Here is a 24,946-nt window from a genome sequence, read left to right on the forward strand (position 1 = left end):
TCTTGATCTGCATAAAAGCTATCATAATGCAAAATTTAAATAAACAAAAACATCTTTTATTATTTCTCCTTGTAGAAAGATAGACAAGAAATCATTTGAGGGGATTGGAGGCATTGCTCAGTTGATAGAGCACTAGCCAATGAGCAAAAGCATCAGGAACCAAGTTTAAGTGTGGTTTTGGACTTAAGAACTAGTTTGGATCACATAAGCTGAATAACATTTGTATCTCAGGGAAGCAGTAGCATCTGATTAGACCTCCATCCTAGTACCTTGCAATTATTCACTTTATATTTGTAAATTACAAGGAACATCTCCATCAATGTAAATTATTTTAATGTATCTTTGGCTGGAAAATATGCTGTTCCTTCTGAAAGTTTTCATTTGAAAAGTATCTTGTGAAAATACTTATGTGTTTATTTCCCCTATTTTTTTTAGTCCAAACTCTATTCATCTTCAAATCCGACCACTTTTAAAAAGTAATAACCAAACATTTTTTTTCATTCTTGTCAAAATAGGTTTCCCAGACTTTGGTAAGCTTAAAATAGTGATTGTATCGGTTAGAGAATGAATTTGGTTCTTCTTCCATCATGTTCCTGGCTTTTTCACCACAGCAAAATTGTAAATGTAAACTTATTCCCCTGAAGATAAGCTGGGCTGCAATTTTCAGCTAATTGGGAGAAGCAGCCCTGAGTCTAACACTGTCAGGCTGATTTGAGTCTTAAGATATGATGATGATTATTGTGTCAAATGTAATCAAGAATGTGGGCTCTGAACTGACGAAAGGGCTGGCTGTTTTTAATTCAGGTTCGTATATGAAGTAGACCTCCAGATCACCGATAGGCACAGCTGGCTGTAAAAGAGAGCAATTTTAAAAATGCTATTTCATTCTCTATGGTGCTGTAAGGATCAGAGATTGGATGCACAAGAGGGAAACGTCCTCATTTACTTCTGAAAACATTCTATTTATTTTTAGTTTGATATTCTTCATCAGAAAATTTTCCTATGCTTGTGTATCAATGGTTTCCAAACTTCTCAAACTCCCTTTTTTCACGTTAAAAAGTTCTTTGCGGGGCTGGGAAGGTGGCTCAGTGGTAGAGTGCTTGCCTTGCATGCCTGAGGCCCTGGGTTCGATTCCTCAGCACCACATAAGCAAAAAGAAAAAAGCCAGAAGTGGTGCTGTGGCTGAAGTGGTAGAGCGCTAGCCTTGAGCTGAAGAGCTGAGGGACAGCGCCCAGGCCCAAAGTTCAGGCCCCACAACAATACCCTCCCCCAAAAAAAGTTCTTTGCAACACCTACTTCACTATTATAAAGCAAAAATTATATGCACATAATGTATGTGTGTGTATGTGCATACATGCACACTTGTGCATGTGTGCTGGTCCTTGGCTTTAACTCAAGGCATAGATGCTGTCTCTGAGCTTTCTTGCTGAAGGCTAGTGCCCCACCTCTTGAGCCACAGCTCTACTTCCTTTTTTTTTGGTGTTTAATTGAACGTAAGAGTTTCATAGACTTTTCCATCTGGACTGGCTTTGAACCTTCATCCTCAGACCTCAGCTACCTGAGTAGCTATGATTACAACGCACAAGTCACTTGGTGCCTGGGAATACAATATTTAAAATGACTTTAATTGTATAGAGTCATCTATTATAAACTATAAATTTTATTATGTCTTTATCAGACAGGATCACAAGTGAAGTTTTTAAATGATCACATTATGAATATACCACCAGCAAATGTAGAGTTGGAGCTGGCATGTTGTATGGTGACTCAAGTACCATGACTGACATTGGCCATCTGCATTAATTTTTTCCAAACTGATGAAGAAATTTTTTCAAAAACTTCATAATAACATGTCAAATACTCATTGGAGTTTTCACAGCAATATATTATATTCCTGAGTAACTCAATATGTATGAAAACATTGAGGAAAATATTTTGTGTTTGTATATAAAATTAATTTTAGGTTAAAGTGGTACTGAAGTGTCTATAGGTGACAATCTCCTGTGAGACATGCAAAATGTACATGTTATATACAAAGTCTCCCAAGTCAGATCACTCCCCACATAATTCCAGGTACACTTTTCCATCACTGGGATAGTCAAACATCATCCACAACATCCAAACTATTTTCCCCTTTTTTATAACTCATAAAATCTATTTAATTTTCCAGTAAAAATCTGATTTAGGAATGAATGAAATAATATACTCTTAGAACATTCTTGTGGATATAATGGCTATTTTTTTTATAAAACCAAACTGAATGAACTTTTACAAAACTGAATGAAATCTATATTGTCTAGAAAAATTTCTAAAATTCTGTGCCATGTTACTATAATCAAAATATTTTGCAACAACTTTATTGACCAGCATGGTCTGTATAAAAGGGTTAAAGGACACCTTTCTCATATATATATATATATATATATATATATATATATATATATATATATATATATATTTCTCTCTACTCAGATGTTAGTAATACAGTGAAAAGCTATACAAACAACGTAAGAAACATTATTGTAGCTATCCAAGGCATTTAAAATACTAAAAGCTACTTTGTTGGAGGCCATATGAAAAAACATGAACTCATTTCTTGAAAATATTATCTAGGTAATTCAGTTTTTTAAAAAATACAGATGCATGTATATGGAGACAAAAATATAATTTATATGTTTGAGACAAAAATATTTTACAAAAATATTTGGGCTTGGTAGGTAAGTGAAATGTACCAGTGTATTTGCATTTCATCAGAGCATTTATTTATTCCTTTGAATAAGTTGGAGAAACAGGAGCTAGATGCAAGGTAAATTGGATAGTTTTTAGATACCATTTCATGTCTTTGCACAAAGGATGTCAATTAACAGATCAGGGTCAAATGGTGAAGGAAGATCTCTGGTGCTATGCCACAGGGTTTTGTTCTCATCTCTGACACACTGGATGATTTTTGCAGAACACAAGTAGGAAAATTTCTCATCAAGTTTGTGTGTGACAAAAAGCAAGGAAGGCAGGAATATGTTGGGTAACAGAAGCCAAATGGGGCTGTGGATAGGACGAGTGTAATCCTCTGTTAGTTCTTGATGTCTCTAAACTAAGAAGATCCAACTTGTAGACAATCTGAAAGTTTGCTAAAATGATATGCTCATTTGGACAGATGTTAGTTTTTATACTTTCTGTTTTTCAAGACACCTATTCTTGAATAGGCATTCTTTGCAGAAGTTCAGTTTATAAATTCTGTAGAAAATACATTAACTTTTCATATAAAAGTAACAGAAATTCAGTCATCGATGACTAAATATACATGTACTGCTCCACACACTTGTCCACCACCTCACTTCCAGTGCTAACATTATAAAGAGAAGATACAAAATACTTCCCCAAACAAAATACAATATTGGTCAGAGCTATGGTAAATAGTGCTACAATAAATATAATTGTGCTGGTAGCTTTAGGGTCTTGTTTGTGATCATTCGGGTAAATGTCCAAAAGTGAGATTGCTGGGTCATAGGGAAGCTCTATGTGGAGTCTTTTGAGGAACCTCCATACTACTTTCCAAAGTGGTTGAACAAGTTTACACTCCCACCAACAATGCAGTAAGGTTCCCATCTGTCCACATCCCCTCCAGCTTCTGTTGTTATTAGAGTTCTTGATTATAGCCATTCTAACTGGGGTGAGGTGGTATCTCAATGTTGTTTTGATTTGCATTTCTTTTATTGCTAGGTGAAGACTTGGAAATAATTATATTAAGTGAAGTAAGCCAGGCCCAAAGGAACATAGGTCCCATGGTTTCCCTTATTTGCAATAACTAGTATATGTCTGAGACAAACAGAAAAGGTCAGATAAGTTGATGTTAGATGAAATGAACCCCAAGATAAGGACTCAAATATTTTTCATTTCTTGCAATTGTTTCTAACATATTTATAAGATGATTTCTTTGTTGCTTTGTATGTCCCTCCCCCATGGTAAAACCCCTGTTTTCACTGTATTTGATGTTGGTATAATTTGTGGAGGGTAAGGGAAAAAACAAATTGTTTAACTAGGGATACAGATGGACCCATTGCAACAATGAGATGTACAAGACATTATATCGATAAACGAACTTTACAACTTTGGCATGGGGGTGGAGGGGGCGGTAGTGGGGAGATGGGAAGAGATGGTAAGGGGAAACAAAGGAGAAGGCAACAATGCTTGATAAGAAATGTACTCATTATCTTGCCCATGTAATTGTAGCCCCTCTGTATGGTATTTTTACAATAAAAAAAATATTGGTCAGAGAATTGCTCATTCCTATTGAAATATCTTAGTTATAACTAAACAATAGTTTATTATAGTTTTTTGTTTACAAAGATGATATCTACAAATTCATTGTATTGATTAAAGTAATTTATATGAAAGCAATGTATAAACTTTAACACTCTATACAGACAGAAATATTATTCAACACATTAACATCAAGAAATAATTTCAAGATTTTTTCCCTAAAACTTTGAGCTAATTTTTAGAACTTGTATCTAACTCACAGTAGATTTATTGATTTTAAGCAAGTGCATTGCATATTTAATAAATGCCAGCAGCTGCTATAAATCCCTGCCCTTCAGGAATTTAGAGTAAGGTGATGATGATGATGAGGAGGAGGAGGAGGAGGAGGAGGAGATGATGGTGATGATGATGATGAAGAAAAAGTTTTAAAAAGTAATTAATTCTTAGGGTACAGAATTCTTGAAACCAGGTGCAGCTCTTAGATTCATTCCTTTAGTGTTATACTAATTGAAAATATAAATCCTTAATTTATGACTGTTCTTCATAAATTTTAATTGATTTTTAAGGTCCATCAATGCATTTCAAAGTATCAAAGTCTTTCAAGTGCTATTTCCCTCTAGTAATGAAAAGTAAGAAAGCAAGAACCTTTAAATCTTTATTTTGATAAGTTTTAATTAGCTCAAGCTATTTGTAATCCTACGTCTTGTCTTGTAAATCATATATGAGCCATTAAAATAAAACTAAAAGTAGGACAATTCTTGTAAAATGTATTCATTTTACTTTAAAACTTCTAAGAAAGAAGTATATGAAGTGTTTGATTTTCATGTAAGATAATTTTTCCACATAAGATAATTTGTAAATCTTTTTACAATATACATAGACTTCTAGGTAATCTCTTTAGTATTAACAGACATTTTCTTAAGTTCATCACCAGAAGGGTACAATTTTATTAGTAGAATGTTCTTTTTTCTCAAATGAAGGTTGGATTTATTTTATATTTTTGTTATCGACAATAGTAGATTTTTCTCTCTCTTCATAATAATTGAAATGCTTCATTTAAATAAAATGTTCATGCCTACCTTGATTCCCAAAGTATGATGTTCATTCTAACAGGTCTCTCAGATGGCAGGTGAAGATGATTAAAAAAGGGAATCATAATTTCTTTTGTCTACATATGTAGACATTGTGATCTAAGTATATAATAATCACACAAAACAAAGGCTCTTGTTCCATTTTACAAATCCTTTCTTATCCCAGGGCAGGTCCTCTTTTCCTCAGCAAGAACTAAGCCACCAGGTCAAAGCAGGAACCTTGAAGCAAGACACTGTGATGAAAGAGTTTTTCTCCCTTTTTTTATTTTCTAGTCTTTCCATTAAACTCTTTTAACATAGTCTCCATAGGAATTATTACCACAGTATCCAATTACATTGTTTCAATCGCAACAATGAGGGGCGTTAGAGCCGAGGTCAACACTCAGCCATTTCCCTCTAAATTTTTAGTTTATGGTCTCACCCAGGTCCTTATTATTGGGGATGAAAGCCACTAGTTAGGACACATACCTCCTCTTTTCTGCTAGAATAATATTAGGAGCCCTCCAATTTTCCTATGTCATCTTGCTAGAGGGATTAATTATTCCTGACCTTAGATTTATCAGAAACTCCTTGTTGGACCCTGATGACATCAATGTAAACCTGGAGGTCAAATGACCCACTGACATTGAGGACTAGGTTTTATCTGTTGTTGAAGAGAGCTTTGGTTTTTGAAATCCCAGGTTTAAAGGGATAGCCAATTGAACCAAAGTAAGGTTCTGTTCCTTTTGACCAGAAAACCTCAACCAAAAGTCCCCCACAATTCAACCAGGCACTGGTAGCAACGGTGAGAGCAGATGAATTTCCATCTCCTCAAAGACAAGCTTTTTCTGTGCCAGATATATTTCCCTGAGATTGGACTTCTGTCACCTTGCCTAGAGAGGCATGAGGATGGAGTTAAGAGCTGTGGGACAGTGACTTAACCAATGGAGGTAGCTTTAATCAACCACAAGATAGAGTAGTGACATTGTCCTTCAGGACTTGTTGCCCCAAGCCATCTCATCTTAGAAGAGGGCTATCATGCATGCCCTGTTGGCAGGATTTGTGGTTCATCCCTGTGGTCCATCCCAGGGAGAAAGGGACAATCTGAGGTCTTGGCCTACCTGTCCCACACGTGTAAAATAGGCATTTGTTCCACCATACTCATTTTCAACCACTATGACCTGTCTTAAATCTTTTACCCCCACTACAGTTACCTCAAAATGACCATCTGAGGGCCCCATAATAGAAGACTCCATTGATTTTGGGGGGGGGGGGGGTCTGACAGTCCTGAGGCTTGAACTCAGGACCTGAGGCTTGAACTCAGGTCCTGAGTTCAAGCCTCAGGACCTGCATACTGACCCTGAGCTTCTTTTGCTCAAGGCTACCACTCTACCACTTGAGCCATAGCACCACTTCTGGCTTTTTCTGTGACTTAGTTGGAGATAAAAATCTCAGACTTTCCTGTCCTGGCTGGCTTCAAACTGAGATCAAATCTGAGCCTCCTGAGTAGTTAGGATTACAGGTGTGGGGCACCAGTGCCCAACTTGTCCCCATTCATTTTCAACAGAATTTTCCTTCTAGATTGGGAATGCTAGTAAAAAATTCTTAGCTCATAATACCTAAACACAGATGGATCTTCAGCCATAGAATGACCAAGGGGTTACTTTTTTTTTTTTTTTTTTTGGTCAGTCGTGGGCCTGAACTCTGGGCCTGGGCACTGTGCCTTAGCTCTTCAGCTCAAGGCTAGCACTCGACCACTTGAGCCACAGTGCTACTTCTGGCTTTCTGTTTTTTTAATTATCGATATTAACCCCTGTTGCACACCACTGATTATTGTTAATTGACCATTCCACATCCTTCCTCCCAGAGTGGAGTGGATTAAGTGCCCTTTGGTAATTTAAATTTGGGTTGCATACATACATGTAAAATCTAACCTTGGAAAGAATGTTTTAAACCCATGCCTTTCCAGTTGTAAGACAGCTTCCTTGGAGGAAGAGAAATAGTAACAACCACCCACCAACAACCACATCAGTCTTTTTTTGTCAGTCCTGGAGCTTGAACTTGGGGCCTGGGCACTATCCCTGAGCCTCTTTGTGCTCAAGACTAGTGCTCTACCACTTGAGTCACAGCCCTACTTCCAGTTTTTGAGTGGTTAATTGGGAATAAGAGATAAGAGTCTCACAGGGACTTTTATGCCTGGGCTGGCTTCAAACCATGATCCTCAGATCTCAGCCTCCTGAGTAGCTATGATTACAGGCATAAGCCACCAGTACCCAGCTCACATCAATCTTTTTATAGTCATTTGACTTCTTCAGGTCTGGAAGACCACTGTATTCCTTTAGGGGTTCATGTTATCCAAATGCAGCAATTCTATTTTTTTTTCTGTAGTATGTGCTCTCCTTTCTGTGTTAAGTAACATTTGATGAGGTCCCTCCTAAAGCAGTGTGAGTTTCTTTTTCTTCCAAGTCTTGATCAGGATGTAATCTTTAAGCTTGTATTGGTATTGAGGAACTCAAGATATAGAGTCTGGGCCAGCAATCATGTTGCCTAGAGGGATGATAGGGCTGAGGAGATGCTGCACACAAGATTTTGGAGGAGCTTATCATTGGCTTTCAAAGAGGGGAGACCAAAAAACCAGCACAGATAATGGAAACCATCAATTTGAAATCTGGATTTCTCCCTCCTTGAAGTGGTCCCTTTAAGCCTGTTTTTCAAGTTAAACCTCCCTCTGCCACCAGCTTTACTAGAGTAGTCTCTGAGAATATCACACATACCTTATGCTCCCCAATGGCTCTGCCCACATCCTCTAGGGGAGCCTCTTCCTGAGTGGTAAAGGCAGGATCTACCCATGGGGCCTGTTTTGTCAATTTCAGCTAAACTTCGACTTGTCCTGTGCACTCAATCCCCCCTATTGGAAATCTTTTGTGCACCCCTGTTGTACTCACAACTCCATTACTGGAGATAGATTTCTTGCATAACCCCAGATTGATTTCTTGAACACCCCTGTTGTGCTTAAACTCCCCTACTGGAAATTTCTTGCAAAATCTTGCACTCAGTCCTCCTTACTGGAGATATCTTATACACCAAAACCTGGAGATGCCTTGTCAAGTAAGGGCTTAATATTCCAAGGCTGGACATGTCTTGCAAACTAGATGCTCACTCCCTGACTACCAAGGAATATTTTACCGATCAATCATCTTGACTCTTGCCTTGGTTTGTGCACAAAATGGCTTGGTCACCGCAGTACTTGCTAGAGGTCCATTTCTCCATATTGCTGAGAGAAATCAGGCCTCAGATAAATTTCCAGTCCAAAAGTACTGGCCACCCAATACTCTAGGGCCTTCACAACAAGGCAGAAGGACACATCTCCCTTGGGGAAAAGAGCTCTTGATTACCTCTCTTGGATGGAAAGATCTGGATGAGCCCCCAAATTGTTATAAACATGCTCTCTTACAACCATTGGAGTCACAATGATAGATACAAGATGAGAGGGAAAGGATGGTAGGGGTAAAACAGGAGGCGACAACAATGCTTGATAAGAAATGTACTCATTACTTTGCTCATGTAATTGTAATCCCTATGTACACTATTTTCACAATAAAAACTTATTTTAAAAAAAGAATTGTCTCAGCAAATTAAAATTTATTTCTCAGAAGAGTGTGCCATCAGCCAAAAATCTGGCAAGCAAGTACACCAAAACAAAGACTTCTCAGATTAGTAATATATTAATATCCAGTATGGGTTCCTCAGAAGGAGATTGGCAAGTGTCCCTCGAGAGACAGCATCTTTTAGTGCAACAGCACAGGTAAGGTGTTTCAGTTTTTGCCACTTATTTTGGAAACTTGCTCAGCCTCCCTGAAGGTCACTTTCTCATCTATAAACTGTTCAGAATAATAACAACTTACCCTACTAGCCTTGTCAAGCTATTTAAAGTATCAGAGGAGATGATATCTGTGAAAGAGCCTGCAAACTGAAAAACTATCATTTCAATACAAAGTATTATCACAGTAATTGTTGAATATATAAAGCTCTTTCAGAATTTGTTTTTAACCATGAAAGAGTGCAGTGTAAGAAATTTAGAGCCAGTTGCCCGTGGTTCACGCCTGTAATCCTAGCTACTCAGGAGGCTGAGATCTGAGCATCGCGGTTCAAAGCCAGCCCGGGCAGGAAAGTCCGTGAGACTCTTATCTCCAATAACCACTAGAAAACCAGAAGTGGTGCTGTGGCTCAAGCAGTAGAGCTCTCGCCCTGAGCTGAAGAGCACAGGGACAGCGCCCAAGCCCAGAGTTCAAGCCCCATCACCAACAAAAAAGAAAGAAAGAAAGAAAGAAACTAGATAAAAGTCAAAGACACCATAGCTCTAAGTTCTTATCAGGAATTATGAAAACATTGATAGTTCCACTGAAATTCCTCTACTAGAATTCTGATATGAGTTCATTTTGTTTGCTAATGATGGTTTTAGCTACTTCTGTCCTTTTAAGTGAATGTGCTATGTGTTTGCCTTTTGATCTTAGAAAATTGGACCTGCCAGTCTTGCTGTCTTCAGATTATCATGTATCCACAGTTCTGTTTTCCTGTAAATTAGTGTAGATGAGTATGTATATTTGCTTGAGTGCACAGTATTATGAGATTTACAAGAGATAATCCTGGGCATGCTTTTTAAAAATTGCTTTCTATATTGTTTCTGTATATCCTTTCAGATAAGAAGCTACTCATTTTGATCTGTCACCATTAGGAAATACAGCTTTGAATGAAATTAGCATTGCAAGTGACTGAAACAAACTTAAAGGTTCACATTATTTAAACCACTGAGAATTTATTTAGACCAGAACAGAAGTTTTTTGCAAACTAAAAGTTCGACCCTGATCCAAGTTTCAATGTATCTGAAAGGTAGTGCCAGCTCCACTTTTTTCTAAAGACTCCATTGCATAAGATTTAAGATGATATCTTGAGTATCTATATATGAATCAAATCAAATGTAACCAATTACTCCCAACATTATATTTCAACCCCCTTAATAGTACCTTTTGGCTTTATAGAAGTATAAAGTTATAAAATATATTTTTAATTCCTTAAAAATACAAAACAAAAACATACAAATGATTTTATCTGCTCACAATATTGGGTACATTTTTTTCAACAACTAATTTTTCTCTATGATTTATGACAGAGAAAGTGAGTAATGCAAAAATACGATTTCATCTGATTTTCCTGATACTTTCTTTTCAGAAATATCTCAATTGTTCCAGGTAAATGACATAATATGGTTGTCCCTTTAATGATATATTTTCAAATATCATTTTAATACAATTTATAAGTTAAATTCTTTATATGACTGATAATGCCTACATCCTGTTTCCACCTGATGGTAAAATCTAGGTGATTTTCTAAACCAAAAAATGTCTGTATCATTGAAGTTGACACAGATAAGTTCAAAGCTGTGGTTTATCTTTGCAGGATTAATCTATTTTTCACGCAAGTATGTTGCTACTTGTATGTGTTAAAAAGTCATCCTGTGCTGTCTGGGGTGAAGAAAGATGGGAATAAGTTTTCTGAGAACTAATCAGCAATACTTGGGAAACATTTAGGTCATGGTTCTCAATTAACTCTGGAGAGTTGGAGTAATTTACCACCAGACCTCAGGAGAGAAGGGATGCAAACCTCTTCAATTCATGAATGAGTGAACAGCAAGCCAGTAAATTTGCATTGAAAATGTTTTTTTTATTTCAAATCAAAGACCAACTAGGTATTTTCTTCTATACTGGGGGTAGTATAATATTTTCATATATGTTTTTCTATATGTGTATGTATTTGTATGTTTCAACAATCCTGCTAATGTTAAAGTGACAAGAGGTCACAATGAATGTCAGGACTCCGTAGCATGGTTAACCTTCTTTATACTTTTCTTTCACTACAACGAATATATCTGATAGAAATGGACACCAATATTTGTCCTCAGAGTTAGAAACACTTCTCTTTTTTTAGTATGCAAAGTATATAATCCCAGTGCTGTCATTTGTGTACAACCTTGGGAAGTCATTACAGTTCTCTCAGAATCAGATTTTCCAACAGCAAAATGCAAGCAGCCATCACGTGCATGACTTTATCTAGGTTCCTATTTTTATGAAAATTAATTCAATTAGTAAAACTCATACTGCACATCCATCATTATGCTTTGAGATAAAGCTCAACTAGATTCTTTCCATTTTGTTAATAGGAAAATACAAAAATGTTGAAGATCCATCTATCACTTGTTAGGCAAATTGAAGTAGAAATTCATGAGTACAGTGTGATACGTCATAGATTTGAGGTACTGGTAGTAGTACAGATTGTTTATAAGAACATTGTAACTATAGATAAATGTTTACTGTTTGTCTCTTCTATCAAACCTGAATATGTTAAAAGGCAAGTTCTACTTCTTTTTAAATTCTGTTTCACCATTATCATCCTGGCACATAACAGGCATAAAATATATGCATGTATTAATTTATTAATGAGGTGATAATAGGCATGTGGTAAAAGGAATGAAATTCATAATTAAATATAAGCTGTTTAGAAACTGAGTCATTGGGAAAGAACAAAACATCTAACTGAAAGTATATCAAATAAAAGGGAATCAAACTGTAGGAAACAAAGTACAGTGCAATAAATATAATTTTGGTTTTTTAAACAACAAAATGTAACTTAATTATTAAAAAACTCATAGGGACTATATAGAGACCATTAACAGGTTAGAACTGGCCTTTTGAGTAATGTTTAAAGATCAGGCACTGGTAAGGTGATTATTCTTGCACATAAAAAAGGACAAAAACCATGATCCTGAAATCCTTTCCATAAAAATTTCATAGGATATCATAGTAATGGAAGTGCAGATAAAGTAGGAAAGAAAGATTTTGAGAATTTTACTCAGTTACTCCATGAAGATACAGGACACAGATGGAAGTATTATTTAGTAGAAGGCTGAGTGCTGTGAATTTCCTCAACTTTTGAGACTTACATAAGTATTTGGCCCAAAGAACTTTCCATAATAGATTTGGCCACATTTTTCCCTAAAAAGAATTCAGTGTGTTTATTACTGTTGTTTTGTTATACATACACTTATAAATCTGCAATATAATGCACTGAGAGACTATTTTCCATCTAGATATCTAATGGTAGACTATTATCTGTATATTAAGAGCTTTTCAGCCTAACTTTAAAAGGAGCAAGTTTCCTTTTCTCTTTTCTAGCAATTATGTACTTGGTTGAACTGTAAGATGTGGATGATTTGAACTTCGTAGGAAATCTAAATTAGTCTTAGAAAATTTCTTCCAAGACACCATGGTCTGTGTGTGTGTTTGTTTGTGTGTGTGTATGTGTGTGTGTGTGTGTGAGAGAGAGAGAGAGAGAGAGAAAGAGAGAGAGAGAGAGAGAGGGAGAGAGAGAGGGAGCGAGAGAGGGAGGGAGGGAGGGAGAGAGATCAGAGTTTACTTATCCTGAGTTTATTGATAATTAGTTCTTTGAAAGAAAATGGAGATGCTCAGCTTTCAGTGATTTACAACCTTCTTGCACAGTTCTATCTGAATGAACACCTTCTTGGGCATGCATAGGTTTATATTAAACTTCCTAACTCTAGCACTTCGACAGATTCTTGATAACTTGTAATAATACCAATCTCTGTTATTGATAAATCTCCTTAGAGAAAAACCAGAAGTATGGTAGGCCTTAGTTCACAATTGCTGAGTGTGAAGAGTATCCATCCTATCTCTTTTGGAGATCACAGTCAGTGCAGGTGGATGCATAGTTCTTCACATGCATTCCTTAAGCATAAGGAATTATTTACCATGACACGAGCAGGTCAGGTTTCCCAGGATCCAAGTTCTGTGAAAGTAATTAATGTCCAGAAATTTTATTGGAGACTGCTCTCAGGCTAAACACCTGTGAGAAGAAATGAGGAAAGGGAACCAGATAGGGCAAAAGTAGAAGCCAAGCTTCTATGCTGATCTCACCACAGTACAATTAACATGCCTTCTTCCTCTTTTATAGAGTTAGGGGAGCCCAGCAGAACTGACCTGAGTTGGAGCAAGGGAGATAGGCAATTATAACCCACACATTAGACCTGTGCCAGTCCATGGGCACAGCCTGCTTTGGAAATGAAAGAGGGCAACTTTGCACTAGGCAGCTCTCTTTAACTGAGGCCAAGTCTCAAATAATGCTGACAGGTGAAGACTATCAGCCAGCAGCTGAGGCAAGAAAAGTTTCAGTCTAGAACAGATCTGAGCAGCCCAGCACAGCATCCTTCTGCAGAGTAGGTCTCAAAGTTTTGTTGCCAGCAGCAGTTATTCTCAAACTGTAAGATATGTTTAAAATGCCAGGAATGTTTGCTGAAAGTCAATGTACCAGACTTGATCCAAAGGATTTCTGATTCAGGAAGTCTTTCTTGAAGCATAAGAATTTGCTTTACTAATATGTCATCCCTTGATGAGTCTTCTGCCACTGGTCATTGGGCCTAATTTGAAAACCATTGTTCTATTCTACCTTATTTATAAATGGAGAATAGAGCAGAGAATCTTATTAATAGAATAAAAAACTTATCAAATCATAACATGTCTAACTCCACCAAGTTCAGCTATTTTTGTGCATTATAAAGCTAGAGTAACTGATGGTTAAGCTTTGTTATATAAAAGATACTTAGCCAATACAGTATATTCTATTTTAAAGCATTATTACTATATCTAATATCTAGTCATTGTTGCCTTAAAAATTCAGCCACATTTTCTCCAGGGTTCATATAGTTTAATAACCTAGACAAAAGAATTAAAAGTAGTCCATATTCATGCCCTTTTGTTTTATTCAAAACCAATCTTTTATTCCTTATAATTTTCATTATTTTTGTATTTTTATTTATCACATAAACCATTCAAAGCCATATGGTTGAGGAAAATTAAAAACTATGAGATATATTTAGGGCTCTTTTGAATGCAGAAATATGGAAATTAAATACTCTTGACTCATTTCTAGTCTAGACTTGGCACAATTAAAATTTAAGGATTCAGTGTACATACATTGAACCCAGGAGAAAGGTTGTTGTCTACAAAACTCTATACACAAGCAGTAAACAACACTTTCATCTACGAGCAAAGAAGTTTGTAAAGAGCTGATTTGAAGAGATTTTTTTGCGGTTGTTGCCACTGGATTTTTTTAAGTATTTACAAATTAGAATTTTTTTCAGCTTGATGTCATCAATATTTAAAACCCAATGGTTATTGTTGAAGAAAATCAGTGCCTTACTATCTTGAAAATTTTACTTTTTCCCCTCAAGGGCTTAATTTACAAAGCAACCAACTTTCCAAAAGCAATCTCATTGTGTGGATAGAACTCTTTTATCTGATTTGTATGCATTGCATTTTGCAAATGACCCTTAGAAAGTCATTTACTGGTTACTACCTCTGGAGTCAGAAGGTGAGTGGTGTTTCTTCTTTAAGGGCAGAGGAACTAAGATACACAGAGAGCCACTCATCATGAAGATGATACAAATAATAAAATACACAATACCTACCTGTCTCTTCTGTCATAGGAGAGTTTCATACTGTGCCTTTGTTGCTGTTTGAAATTTGATGTTAGAAAATTCATTGATGTGTATCTAGTCCTGCATTTCTCTTCTGGAATGTGACAGTTTATTTCTATCTCAAATTTGGGAGCTAGAAACAAAGTAAGCCTTGCTACAAAGTGGATAAAATTACCTCTATTGCAGGTCAAAAATTGTTGGCTGTTAACTGGGGTTCAACCTGTAACTTGATGCCCAATTGTAAAATTAAGATTCCAGGGCCATGGCAATGGTGCTGAATGTTTAAATCCTGATAAATAGATAACAATGTCAGTATTACTCCTTGATTGATAGTGTGTCAACAAATTAGAAAAGCCAGTAGTGCAGATTAGCCCTTGAACTTCTTTGCTCTAGCAGAACATGGGTGCTACCTTTCAGCTCTTCGATATTAACATTTATTTAAGGGTTGATAAATAGTTTCGTGCAATGCCTACTTTTTCTCCCCAAGAGCTGCATTCTCATAAACTTCTTCTCCCCTCCACCAGTTAATGCAGACAGAAGATTTTATCCAGTTTGAGCATTGAAACTACACTGTGAAAGACTGTGTGCTCAGCAAAAACCTCACTCATGATGAATAAACAGCTCTTCCAGGGGCTTTGCTGCCGCTGGCTCCGCAGGAGTTGTTTATTGCCTGGTTTGCACATCCCATGATAAAGTTGCTGCTGAAATAAATTGCAGTTTTGCATAATTATTGACAATCACATCTTAACAAGCAGTATGTATCATATTGGAGTGTTCCATTTTTTAACATCCATTTTTAGCTGTGTTTAATCCTAGCAAGTGTTTGTGTAGTAATAGAAGACAAATAAAGCTTTTAACTAGAGTACTAATTTCCTCATTCCAGATGAAATTTACCTGAATCTTTTCAGATGGGACTGTTACTACCTTAGACAGTTTTCCCTCCTGAGCTATTATTATGGAGATGTTTGCTGAGGGTCGATGTGTATACATTCACAATATATACAGTACATATGTAATTAGAACCCAGGAAATTGTTTTTAGACTTTTATGTCATTAGGGAATTTCTTTCATCCTTAAAACTAGAGGAATGAGACAATGGGATGTGGGAGAAGGAGATAACATTTTTGAGTAAGTCTAATGAATTACATATGGCATATTCAACATTCTCATCACAGCAGTAGCTATTGTAGATATGAAAAGAAAAAAAGAAATTCAGAGAGGTTAGGAACTTTTCCTGTCACATAACTGGTGAGAGACATTGGGAACTGAACCCTGGCCTGTCTGGTTTTGAAGTCCCTACTTTTTTCAATAAACTTCATTTTTCTTTTGGACAATATTCTCAGTTCAGTGACTATCAGGTGATGATCTAACAACCTAAAGCAATAGTACCAACAAACCTAGTGCTATGCAAAGTGATATTTTGGACAATAGTCTCTCTAAAATGTCGGGGATTTTTCCTTGTTAGTCTTTTTTCCCTTTTGCTCTCCAATGACTCCTCCTTTTCTCTCTACAGTATTCACCTTCAATTCTTGATTAGCAATCTCTTGAAATTTCTCATTGCCTATTTAATCTTTGTTTCCTGCCTCAGGGAAACATCAAAAATAGGGATGGTGAGGGACTTTAGGGACTTACATGTAATGATTAGCTTCAACTTTTGCAGCATATTAAAATAAGATTTCAAAATTGCCCAACATAAACTATACAGCTGCAAAAATTACTTATTTTTAATACACATATATGAAATTGTAAAGGTCCAAAGTTCTGTGTGTGTCTATGTGTGTGTGTGTGTGTGTGTGTGGTGTGTGGAGTGTATTTATAGACATCAGACATTTTGACTGGTTAGTTTTGATTGTTAGGATTTTATTTTGTTATTGTTACCCTGGTTATGATTTCTTTTATTATTTCCATCTCTTTCAGTTTTGTTTGTGTTGCTGGGATTGGAACTCAAACCTTTGAATGTGATAGACAAGATCTCTATCACTGAAGTGCATGCCCAGTCCGCTTGCATATGTGTGTGCACGTGCATGTGCATGCGCGAGTTCATACATGTGCACGTGCATGCTTGGATGCGTGCAGATGCACGTACTGGTACTGGGACTTGAACTCAAGGACTAGGTGCTGTTCGTTAGCTTTTTTGCTCAAGGCTGGTACTGGATCACTTAGAGCCACAGCTCTATCTCCAGCCTTTTGGTGGTTAATAGGAAATGAGAGTCTCATGGACTTTTCTTCCTGGGTTAGTTTCAAATTTCTATCCTCAGATCTCAACCTCCTGAGTAAGATTATAGAGGTGAACCATTGGAGCCTGGCTAAGGTTATTCATTTTTAATAGATATTCTTGCATGCCTTCTCCCACGGAGGTGCCTTGAGGTCAATGAAATTATGGTAAATAGCATTCTAGCTATTGCTTAAAGGGAATACTTGAGCAAGAACGCATCCCTGGTCTTTGGGCTTCACTGGGGGCCCCATTCCAATACTTGAGAACTACATTTAGCTATTTGTTCCTTTGCAGGGTTAGTGAGCGAGAGGCTGCTTTGGAAGAAACTCAGAGATTACTGCAACAGTTCCCTCTGGACCTGGAGAAGTTTCTTGCATGGCTTACAGAAGCTGAAACAACTGCCAATGTTCTACAGGATGCTACCCATAAAGAGAGGCTTCTGGAGGACTCCAAGGGAGTCAGAGAGCTGATGAAACAATGGCAAGTAAGTCAAGCGTTTCCACTTTAGCACTCTGGTGAATCCATTTCAACAGTTCTCAGCATTTATACTTGTAATTGATAAGCTGGGGACAGAATAAAGTACTTGTTTTATACTGGCTGATACAGTTCTGCATTTGAGCAAGGAAAAGGCAGAAGGAGAAAGAAGAATCATTTATGATTCCGTTTAATACCCTGATCTTCTAAAAAAAAAGTATGTATTTTTTGAGCAAAAAAAAAAATACTTGCAAATAAAACTAGAGGTTTGGTCAAGCAGAAACTTCGCTCAGACAGAGAAATAAGTTTGGGGTTGGTTTATTAAATTGAAGAGGTTGCCATTTTTGAGTGTTTATTTAATATTTTACAGGGAAAGCATCTGTATGAATTGTCTGTTTTATTTAGCGTTGCTAACTGAATCAGTTTCCCTTCATTACTTTCAAATACGTTTTGAAATGTTAATCTGGCATTTTGTAGTTTTCTTCCTAACATGATCTGTGAAAATAAAAATGAGATGGCTAAATTTGTCATAGTTAGTGATCAGACAATTTTCAGGCAATTGTTTTACCTAGAAACAAAAATTCTTATTATAAAGTTCCATCTGCGAAAACAGTAAGAACAGAAGTTCCAGGTAGTTTTGTTCAAATGGTATCATTGTGACAGTCATACTGTGCAGTTCATGGCGACTGCTAAGGTTTTTCCTCAATAATGGATGTAATTTTCATGAAATCTCATAGTTTAGCGATGTGTGTACAGTTAGTTGTCTGATTTGACATCAGACTTTATTAGTGTTTCAGATATTGTTTGATATGTTAGAATAGTAGGAATGTGTGAACTAATGATTATTCTCATATTTTCAAACTGAGAATCCAAGAAGTAAGAGTATATCCAACCTTAAACACATAATCCCCAAATGAGATCACAGCAAGCAAAGTTTCTTCCTCCCCTCTCCTTGTTCTCCTGTGCCTTTTGTTTCATTTTGCTTTGTTTTGATATTTGATCTACTTTGTTCCTCTGGAGCATTGAGTGGGTGACAGTGAGGATTTATAGCATATTCAATTCATCATTCTTGCCTTATCATCTTTCTCTAACCCCACTTTCTCCTCCACAATGCATGCTAAATTTGTCCGAACCTTTGAAGGTAATTTGTCTGAAACAATACCAGACTTTATCTTTGCACAGATCTCCCATGGCTTGTGATAGAATGTAAAAACAATGCAAATTGAGATTTTTTTTTTCCTCCCTGTCAGATGAATAACAAGTTAGACATTATGCTGTTGCAACTCATTTGGCTTATTCTGTTTCACAAATAAAATTTTATTTCACCTTATAAATGTTCATAAAGGCACTGTAGAATTTTAATTGATATATGAGTTCACATTTTTTTTCATTGCCATGGTAGATATATAAGATTGGTAATGTGGACTTTTCAGGAGATTACTGAGAAAACAAGGAATATCCTATTTACTGAATTAAATATTAGGAATTTAATAAACCTCTCAAAATAGCAAGTAAATCTGATTAAGGAAAGAGATGTAGCTACCATATCTTATATATTTTATATTTATATTTGTAAGAATGTGCAATGAAAACTCACAACAAACATTGAACCCTTTTCTATAACTTTCTGAGTACTAGAGGCAGAAGAAAGAAACTCTGAAAATATGGCAAGGGCTTTTTACTGCCTCAGCTTAAATGTGATAAACTGTATTTCATTTCTTTGTTTTCTTAATTACTTGTGAAACTGTGTCTTGTTACATAACCCATGCTGGGTTCAAGTTCACTAGGTAGTCCAAGATGGCCTCTTTCTCATAATCTGATTCATGAACTTTTTGACTACTGGAACTGCAGACATGTGCCACCATAATAGTCTCTGTATTTGTTCTTAAAACCCATATAAAACCTTTGTAGAACCAGGTATAGTGATGCACACAGGTAATTCCAGCACTTTGGAGGCTGTGGCAGGAGAGTAGCTTCGGCTACACAGACAGCCCCTATCTTAATATAAAAAAATCCCTTAAAGTTCCTGAAATCCTTCATACAATGTTTTTTCCCTTAACTATACTACCATTAATTAAGATTTCAAAATTATTTTTAAGCAAAGAGATTGCCCCTATTATCTCCAATAACATTGTGTTTTCTATGAATTGCAATTACCTGGTGTTTAAACTACATCTTACAAATAGAAATAGCACCTATATTCAATTCAGAATTTTGGTTAGGTTGAATAATTATATTTTGAGCAAATGTGTTAAAATATAAACTACTGGAACTACTGATTATTATTAATGATCTATTTCCACTGATAAAATATGAGTGAAGAAGCTGTGGGTAAAAGCCACAAGCAGAAATGTCAAACTGAATTGTTTCAGCTCATGGAGCTATTAGGTTCCCCACCTCCTCTGTAAATTTTTACTTTAAGTTAAAGGAAAAATTTTAATACATAAGAAGGAAAAAAACCATCATGGTATGTATTTTTCTTTTGTTTTAAAGAAGCTCCTAGCACTGTATTCATTTATTCATACCATATAGCAAGCATAGTTCCCATTTAATAAAATTAAAAAGCTGTACCTAGTGTTTCACAGGTGTAGTCCCAACTACTGCAGAGTGTGAGGCTGGAAAGTTGCATGAGCCTGAGCTTTCCTAGGCAATGTGGTGAGATCCTAGACAAAGCCAGAGCTCTCTGAAAACATTTTGGTATATCTTTCCACCCAAAAGCATACTTTGTATGAATGCTAGTGAGAGAGGGTGAATGCTTTCTCTATAACTGTCAACTCGTTGGTCTTTATATGAACACTGGCTCTTTCTAATTAGTCTTCTCTCTTCTTATTAATAATCAGTCCCTTCACTGGGTATTTAATTCTCCTAGCACTAATCATAATTCATAGAATCTATAAGCATACTTGTGTCATGAATATATGCTTCCTGAATAAAATTAACTTGATAAATTCCACTCTGAAACACATTAGGGTTTCCTTATATGTTAGGAAATCCAGTTGTTTTCTGTTTTCTGTTAAAAGAAGATTCTAGTAATTGACATTACTTTAGGATGAAGACATTTTTCTTTTCAATATTATTACTTCTAATAATAACTTGAATTTTAAGCCAATAAACTTTTATAAAATATCCTATAGAGACTGAACAATGCACAAGTTTATCCTCAAAGTGAAGGTCTTTATTTATAGTTCATTCTTTTTCTGACCAAAATAATTTCAGTTAGGAGATAAAGATGTTCATGAATCAAGGTTCTAAAAGCAAACCCTGTGTTACTAATTGATAATAGAATGATCCTGCATCTTTGCAATTTCACAAGTGTTCTGCAAATATTAACTAAATCCAAGCACCCCTGAGAGCTCATTGCAATGCCAGCTTCTAAAGAAGGTATGTAGGTGTGATATAGTGGGGAAAAGATGGTCATAAAATGGTAAAATTATGATCGTATTTTCAGCACAAAGAGCTAAGAAGCAATTAATATTTGAAATTCCTTCATCTGTGAGCTCGATCGTGCCTCAGGCTATATCATTCAGTGCACTGCCTTCATTAATTTCATAGATCTTACTGATAACTCTTCTCATATTCTCCCTTTATAAAAATTCTATTCTATTCAACATTCTCAGAGAGAGGTTAGAGCAACTGAATTGTACCTTTGTGTAGATTTATAAATCTAGTTATCTTTGATTTCTGATACATTTCTGATGCATTTGATTTCTGATACTTCTCCAATTCCAGAATTGGAGAAGTAGCTTTTTCAGTATTTCCTTTATTTATTTTGTTAGTGTAAATTAATGGTGCAAAAGAATTTCAGGGTGATATTTCACACACAAAAATACTGTACATTCTAGAGTTCATTCCCATCATTGTCTCAACTCCTCTCTCTCCCTCATCCTCAGATAACCCCTCAATTACACTCATGCTTTTGTATGTATGTATGTATGCATGTATGTATGCATGCACACATATATGTATGTATGAACATCTCTATCTATCTATCTATCTATCTATCTATCTATCTATCTATCTATCTATCTATCTATCTATCTTAGGCAATTCTAGGTTGTACATAAGAGAAAAAACCTGTAATCATTGTCCTTCTGAATCTGACTTACTTCACTCTGTCTATTTATCTGACAGTTATATGTTTATTCTTCAGTATGGCTGAATAATACTCATATATATCACATTTTCCTTATCCACGGATCAGCTGAAGGTCATCTATGCTTATTCAATAACTTAACTACTGTGAATAGTGCTACAAGAAACATGGGTATGCAAGTGTCTCTATTATATTCTGACAGACATCCATTCAGATAAATGCTAAAGAATAGTCTTGCTATATCATACAGTATTTCTATGATTAGTCTTTTGACTATTGCTCATAAACATTGTAGCATTCTGGACCATGTTGCCATGGTTTTATACCTATGAAAACATGGAGAAATATTAGTTGAATGTATTAAAACCTTTATACGTCCTTTGCTAGATTTTCCCATTTCATTAGGCAGTTATCTGGATTGATATAAAGGAAGCACTAAGTGTAATAACTTTGTCATTCAGCTGTGGGATTCTGTAATTTTATTTCTATAGCCGTAGGTAGGAAGACATTGGCATATTGAAAAGTCAATTTTGATAGCACCCAATAGCCATTGTCTTTTATTCTTCATAGAGATTTTGTGAGGATCCTAGAAGGCAATAAATATAAAAGCATGTTGAGAAATGCTTTCTTTAAGTGAAAGGTCCTAATTAATGTTATGAATTACCATTAGACAAAAGTCAAACTGAAGCTGTAAATCTAATGTTTCCCTCTTAAGCATCAATGGATCAAAGTTACATTAAATAATAAAGATGAATATTTGCACATTTTATAATTGGCCAAGAAATTTTTATTTTCAATTCCTAATATTGTTCTCACCAGAATCCATGATACTATATTGTTATTTTGATTATCAGTGTAAGTGAGCTGAATTAGGGCAATTTATTTATTATTACTTCCTTGAAAATTAATTTGAATTTTAACACTCCAGATTATAATGATCATTATGTGAAATCAAACCCTCTCACAATAAAAATTACTTTTCTAGAATTAAAAACATTATGTATTTAATCAGTTATTCAGATGGATAATATTCATATTTAACCCTTTTAATAGTTGGAGCCAAGCAATGTGTGCTAAGTGCTTTGCCTGCATGATATAATGTCAGCAAACCCTTAATAGAGATGATAAATGAAAACTTTGAAAGGTTAGTTAACTTCTTGTAATCTCACACATCTATATATAGAAGAGTCAGTATTTGATCTTCAGTTTGATCATCTGGTCTTCTATTAATCCAATCCTATCCATTACTCTACACCAATTCAGCATTCAAGCACAGGCCCAAGATGTTCAAAAACAAGTTTTAAATAATTTACTTCATAGGAATGTACTGGTTATTGGACATACTTCTGCTTCCTCAACAGTCATTTTTCCTTTACCTTTCTCAGGCAGGTTTTTATATCTACCTTGAAACCAGTACACTTATTTATAAAATCACCAAAAGATAAATGCAAATATTACCCTAGAAAGTGTGCATATTGTAATTTTCCACTATGTTCTACTTTTAAAAAATGTCATCTTTTGACTAATCAGAATGACATGTGTTTACACACACCTGTGTGTACATGTATTTGGGCGTACTAGTGTTTGAACTCAAGGCCTTATAAGTACGAACACTTCAGCACATTCCAAACCTTTCTTAACTTGTTTTTCAGATGGGGTCTCATGCTTTTTCAAAGGCTAGTTTTAGACCATGATATTCCCACCTGTATGTCCCACTTAGCTGGAACTACAGGCATGAACCACCGTGTCCAACTCATTTTTTGAGATAGGATCTTGGTAAAGCTTTTCCCTGTGCTAGTCTTGAACCTCCATCTTCCTATCTCTGCCTTTTGAGCAGCTGAGATTACTAGTGTATGCCATTGTGCCCAGTCTTCTGGAGATTGTATATTATACCAAATGACTCCACCTCTCTAACTGCCCATCCCTTCCTCTTTCTTTTTTTCAAGACCTATTCTAGTTATTATTTTCTGTTTTCAGTAATCTCATTATTTTCATTTGTAGCCAATCACTAGTTCTGAAATATTATCTATATGCTAGTTATTCTACCAGAAACACTCTTCTACCCATCTCCTTTAAACCAATGATTTGAGAATTTGTATCTGTTTTTCAGTATTTATCCTATATTTCTTACTGGATGTGAGACATTTCTTACTCAAATGTCACAAACTCAATATGACAGCATAAATTCAATATGACCCAAATAGGCCACATTTTAATAGCAAGTCATTGTCTCCTATCTTGCTATTCATCACAATTATCATCTCTTCAGTCAGGGAGATTTCAAATTGCGTACTCATTTCTACATGTTCTTTTCATTTGCCTTCTTTCCAAGTTCATTTCCAAAGGCTATGATTTTTCACCCCTAATCTTTTACATCTTCTTTCTCTAGCCTCCTTATGATCACCATAATTAATGTTATTACCACCTTTTCCCTTCCTCCACTCACTTCTGTCTACCAAATGCATCACATTAACATTTTGAATTAAACTTCCTAAAATATAACTTGGGTTGTAACCAAAATATAAATCATATGAGGGGAGCGATTTCCTTTATTGATTCACTCTTTAGTCTCATTACCTGAAATGGTAATTGCACATGGTAGACTCTCAACCAGTATTGGGCAATGAATGAAAGAATATGACTACTCTTGTCAAACACCTTTTGTGACTTCTCAAAATATTTAGTATGCTCTAGAAAGTTCTTCACCTGGCTATCAAGCATTGACCTCAAACCTTTTTGCAATCTTATTTTTAATTTTCCTCCATGTACCTTCAACTCCTTTTCTGTACTTTCAACTGTGAAAAGGAGCATTTAGGCAGACTACATGTATGTCTGTTGATGACCTTGGTTATTTTCATGATGTTTCTTTTCTTCATCTGAGTTAGCCCATATACTATCCACTTTTCAAGGAGAATCTACATTCAAACCTGCCCTTATTTCTCAAATTTCCCAAGCTGGAAGTCATCTCATCTCCCTTTGAAATTTCTGTAGGCACTTCTCTTTACTGTAAATGAGTTTTAGTGCTTTCTACTTCCTATTAGAGAGGCTTAGAGGATGATGTTTAATAGTGTGAGCTTTGAAGCTTGAGTGCCTGTGTTTAAATCATGATTCTGGTACTTACTGACCATAGACACATTTCTTAATTGCTCTCAGATTACATAGGTATAAATCAAGGGTAATGGCAGCCACTACCCTTCAGGTTGTTATGAGGGTGATGTGAATTAATGTATATAAAGTGCATAAAGCAGAATCTGCAATACAGTAAGCATCCAATGAAAATAGTATTA

General features: G+C 35.7%; 1 protein-coding gene across 4 annotated transcripts in view; it reads left to right on the forward strand.

The window, feature by feature from the left end:
* Window positions 1–24,946, forward strand: part of Dmd (dystrophin) — a 1,242,252-nt gene that overhangs the window by 737,715 nt on the left and 479,591 nt on the right. For all 4 annotated transcript variants that reach the window (XM_042692421.1, XM_042692422.1, XM_042692423.1 and 1 more), the window contains one exon: window positions 17,387–17,576. In XM_042692421.1, the coding sequence (XP_042548355.1) occupies window positions 17,387–17,576 (190 nt within the window). The remainder of the gene's footprint in view (window positions 1–17,386; window positions 17,577–24,946) is intronic.

This window comes from Dipodomys spectabilis, unplaced genomic scaffold (assembly GCF_019054845.1).
Source record: "Dipodomys spectabilis isolate Male_0828 unplaced genomic scaffold, ASM1905484v1 ptg000156l, whole genome shotgun sequence".
In the NCBI taxonomy this organism is placed as follows: domain Eukaryota; kingdom Metazoa; phylum Chordata; class Mammalia; order Rodentia; family Heteromyidae; genus Dipodomys; species Dipodomys spectabilis.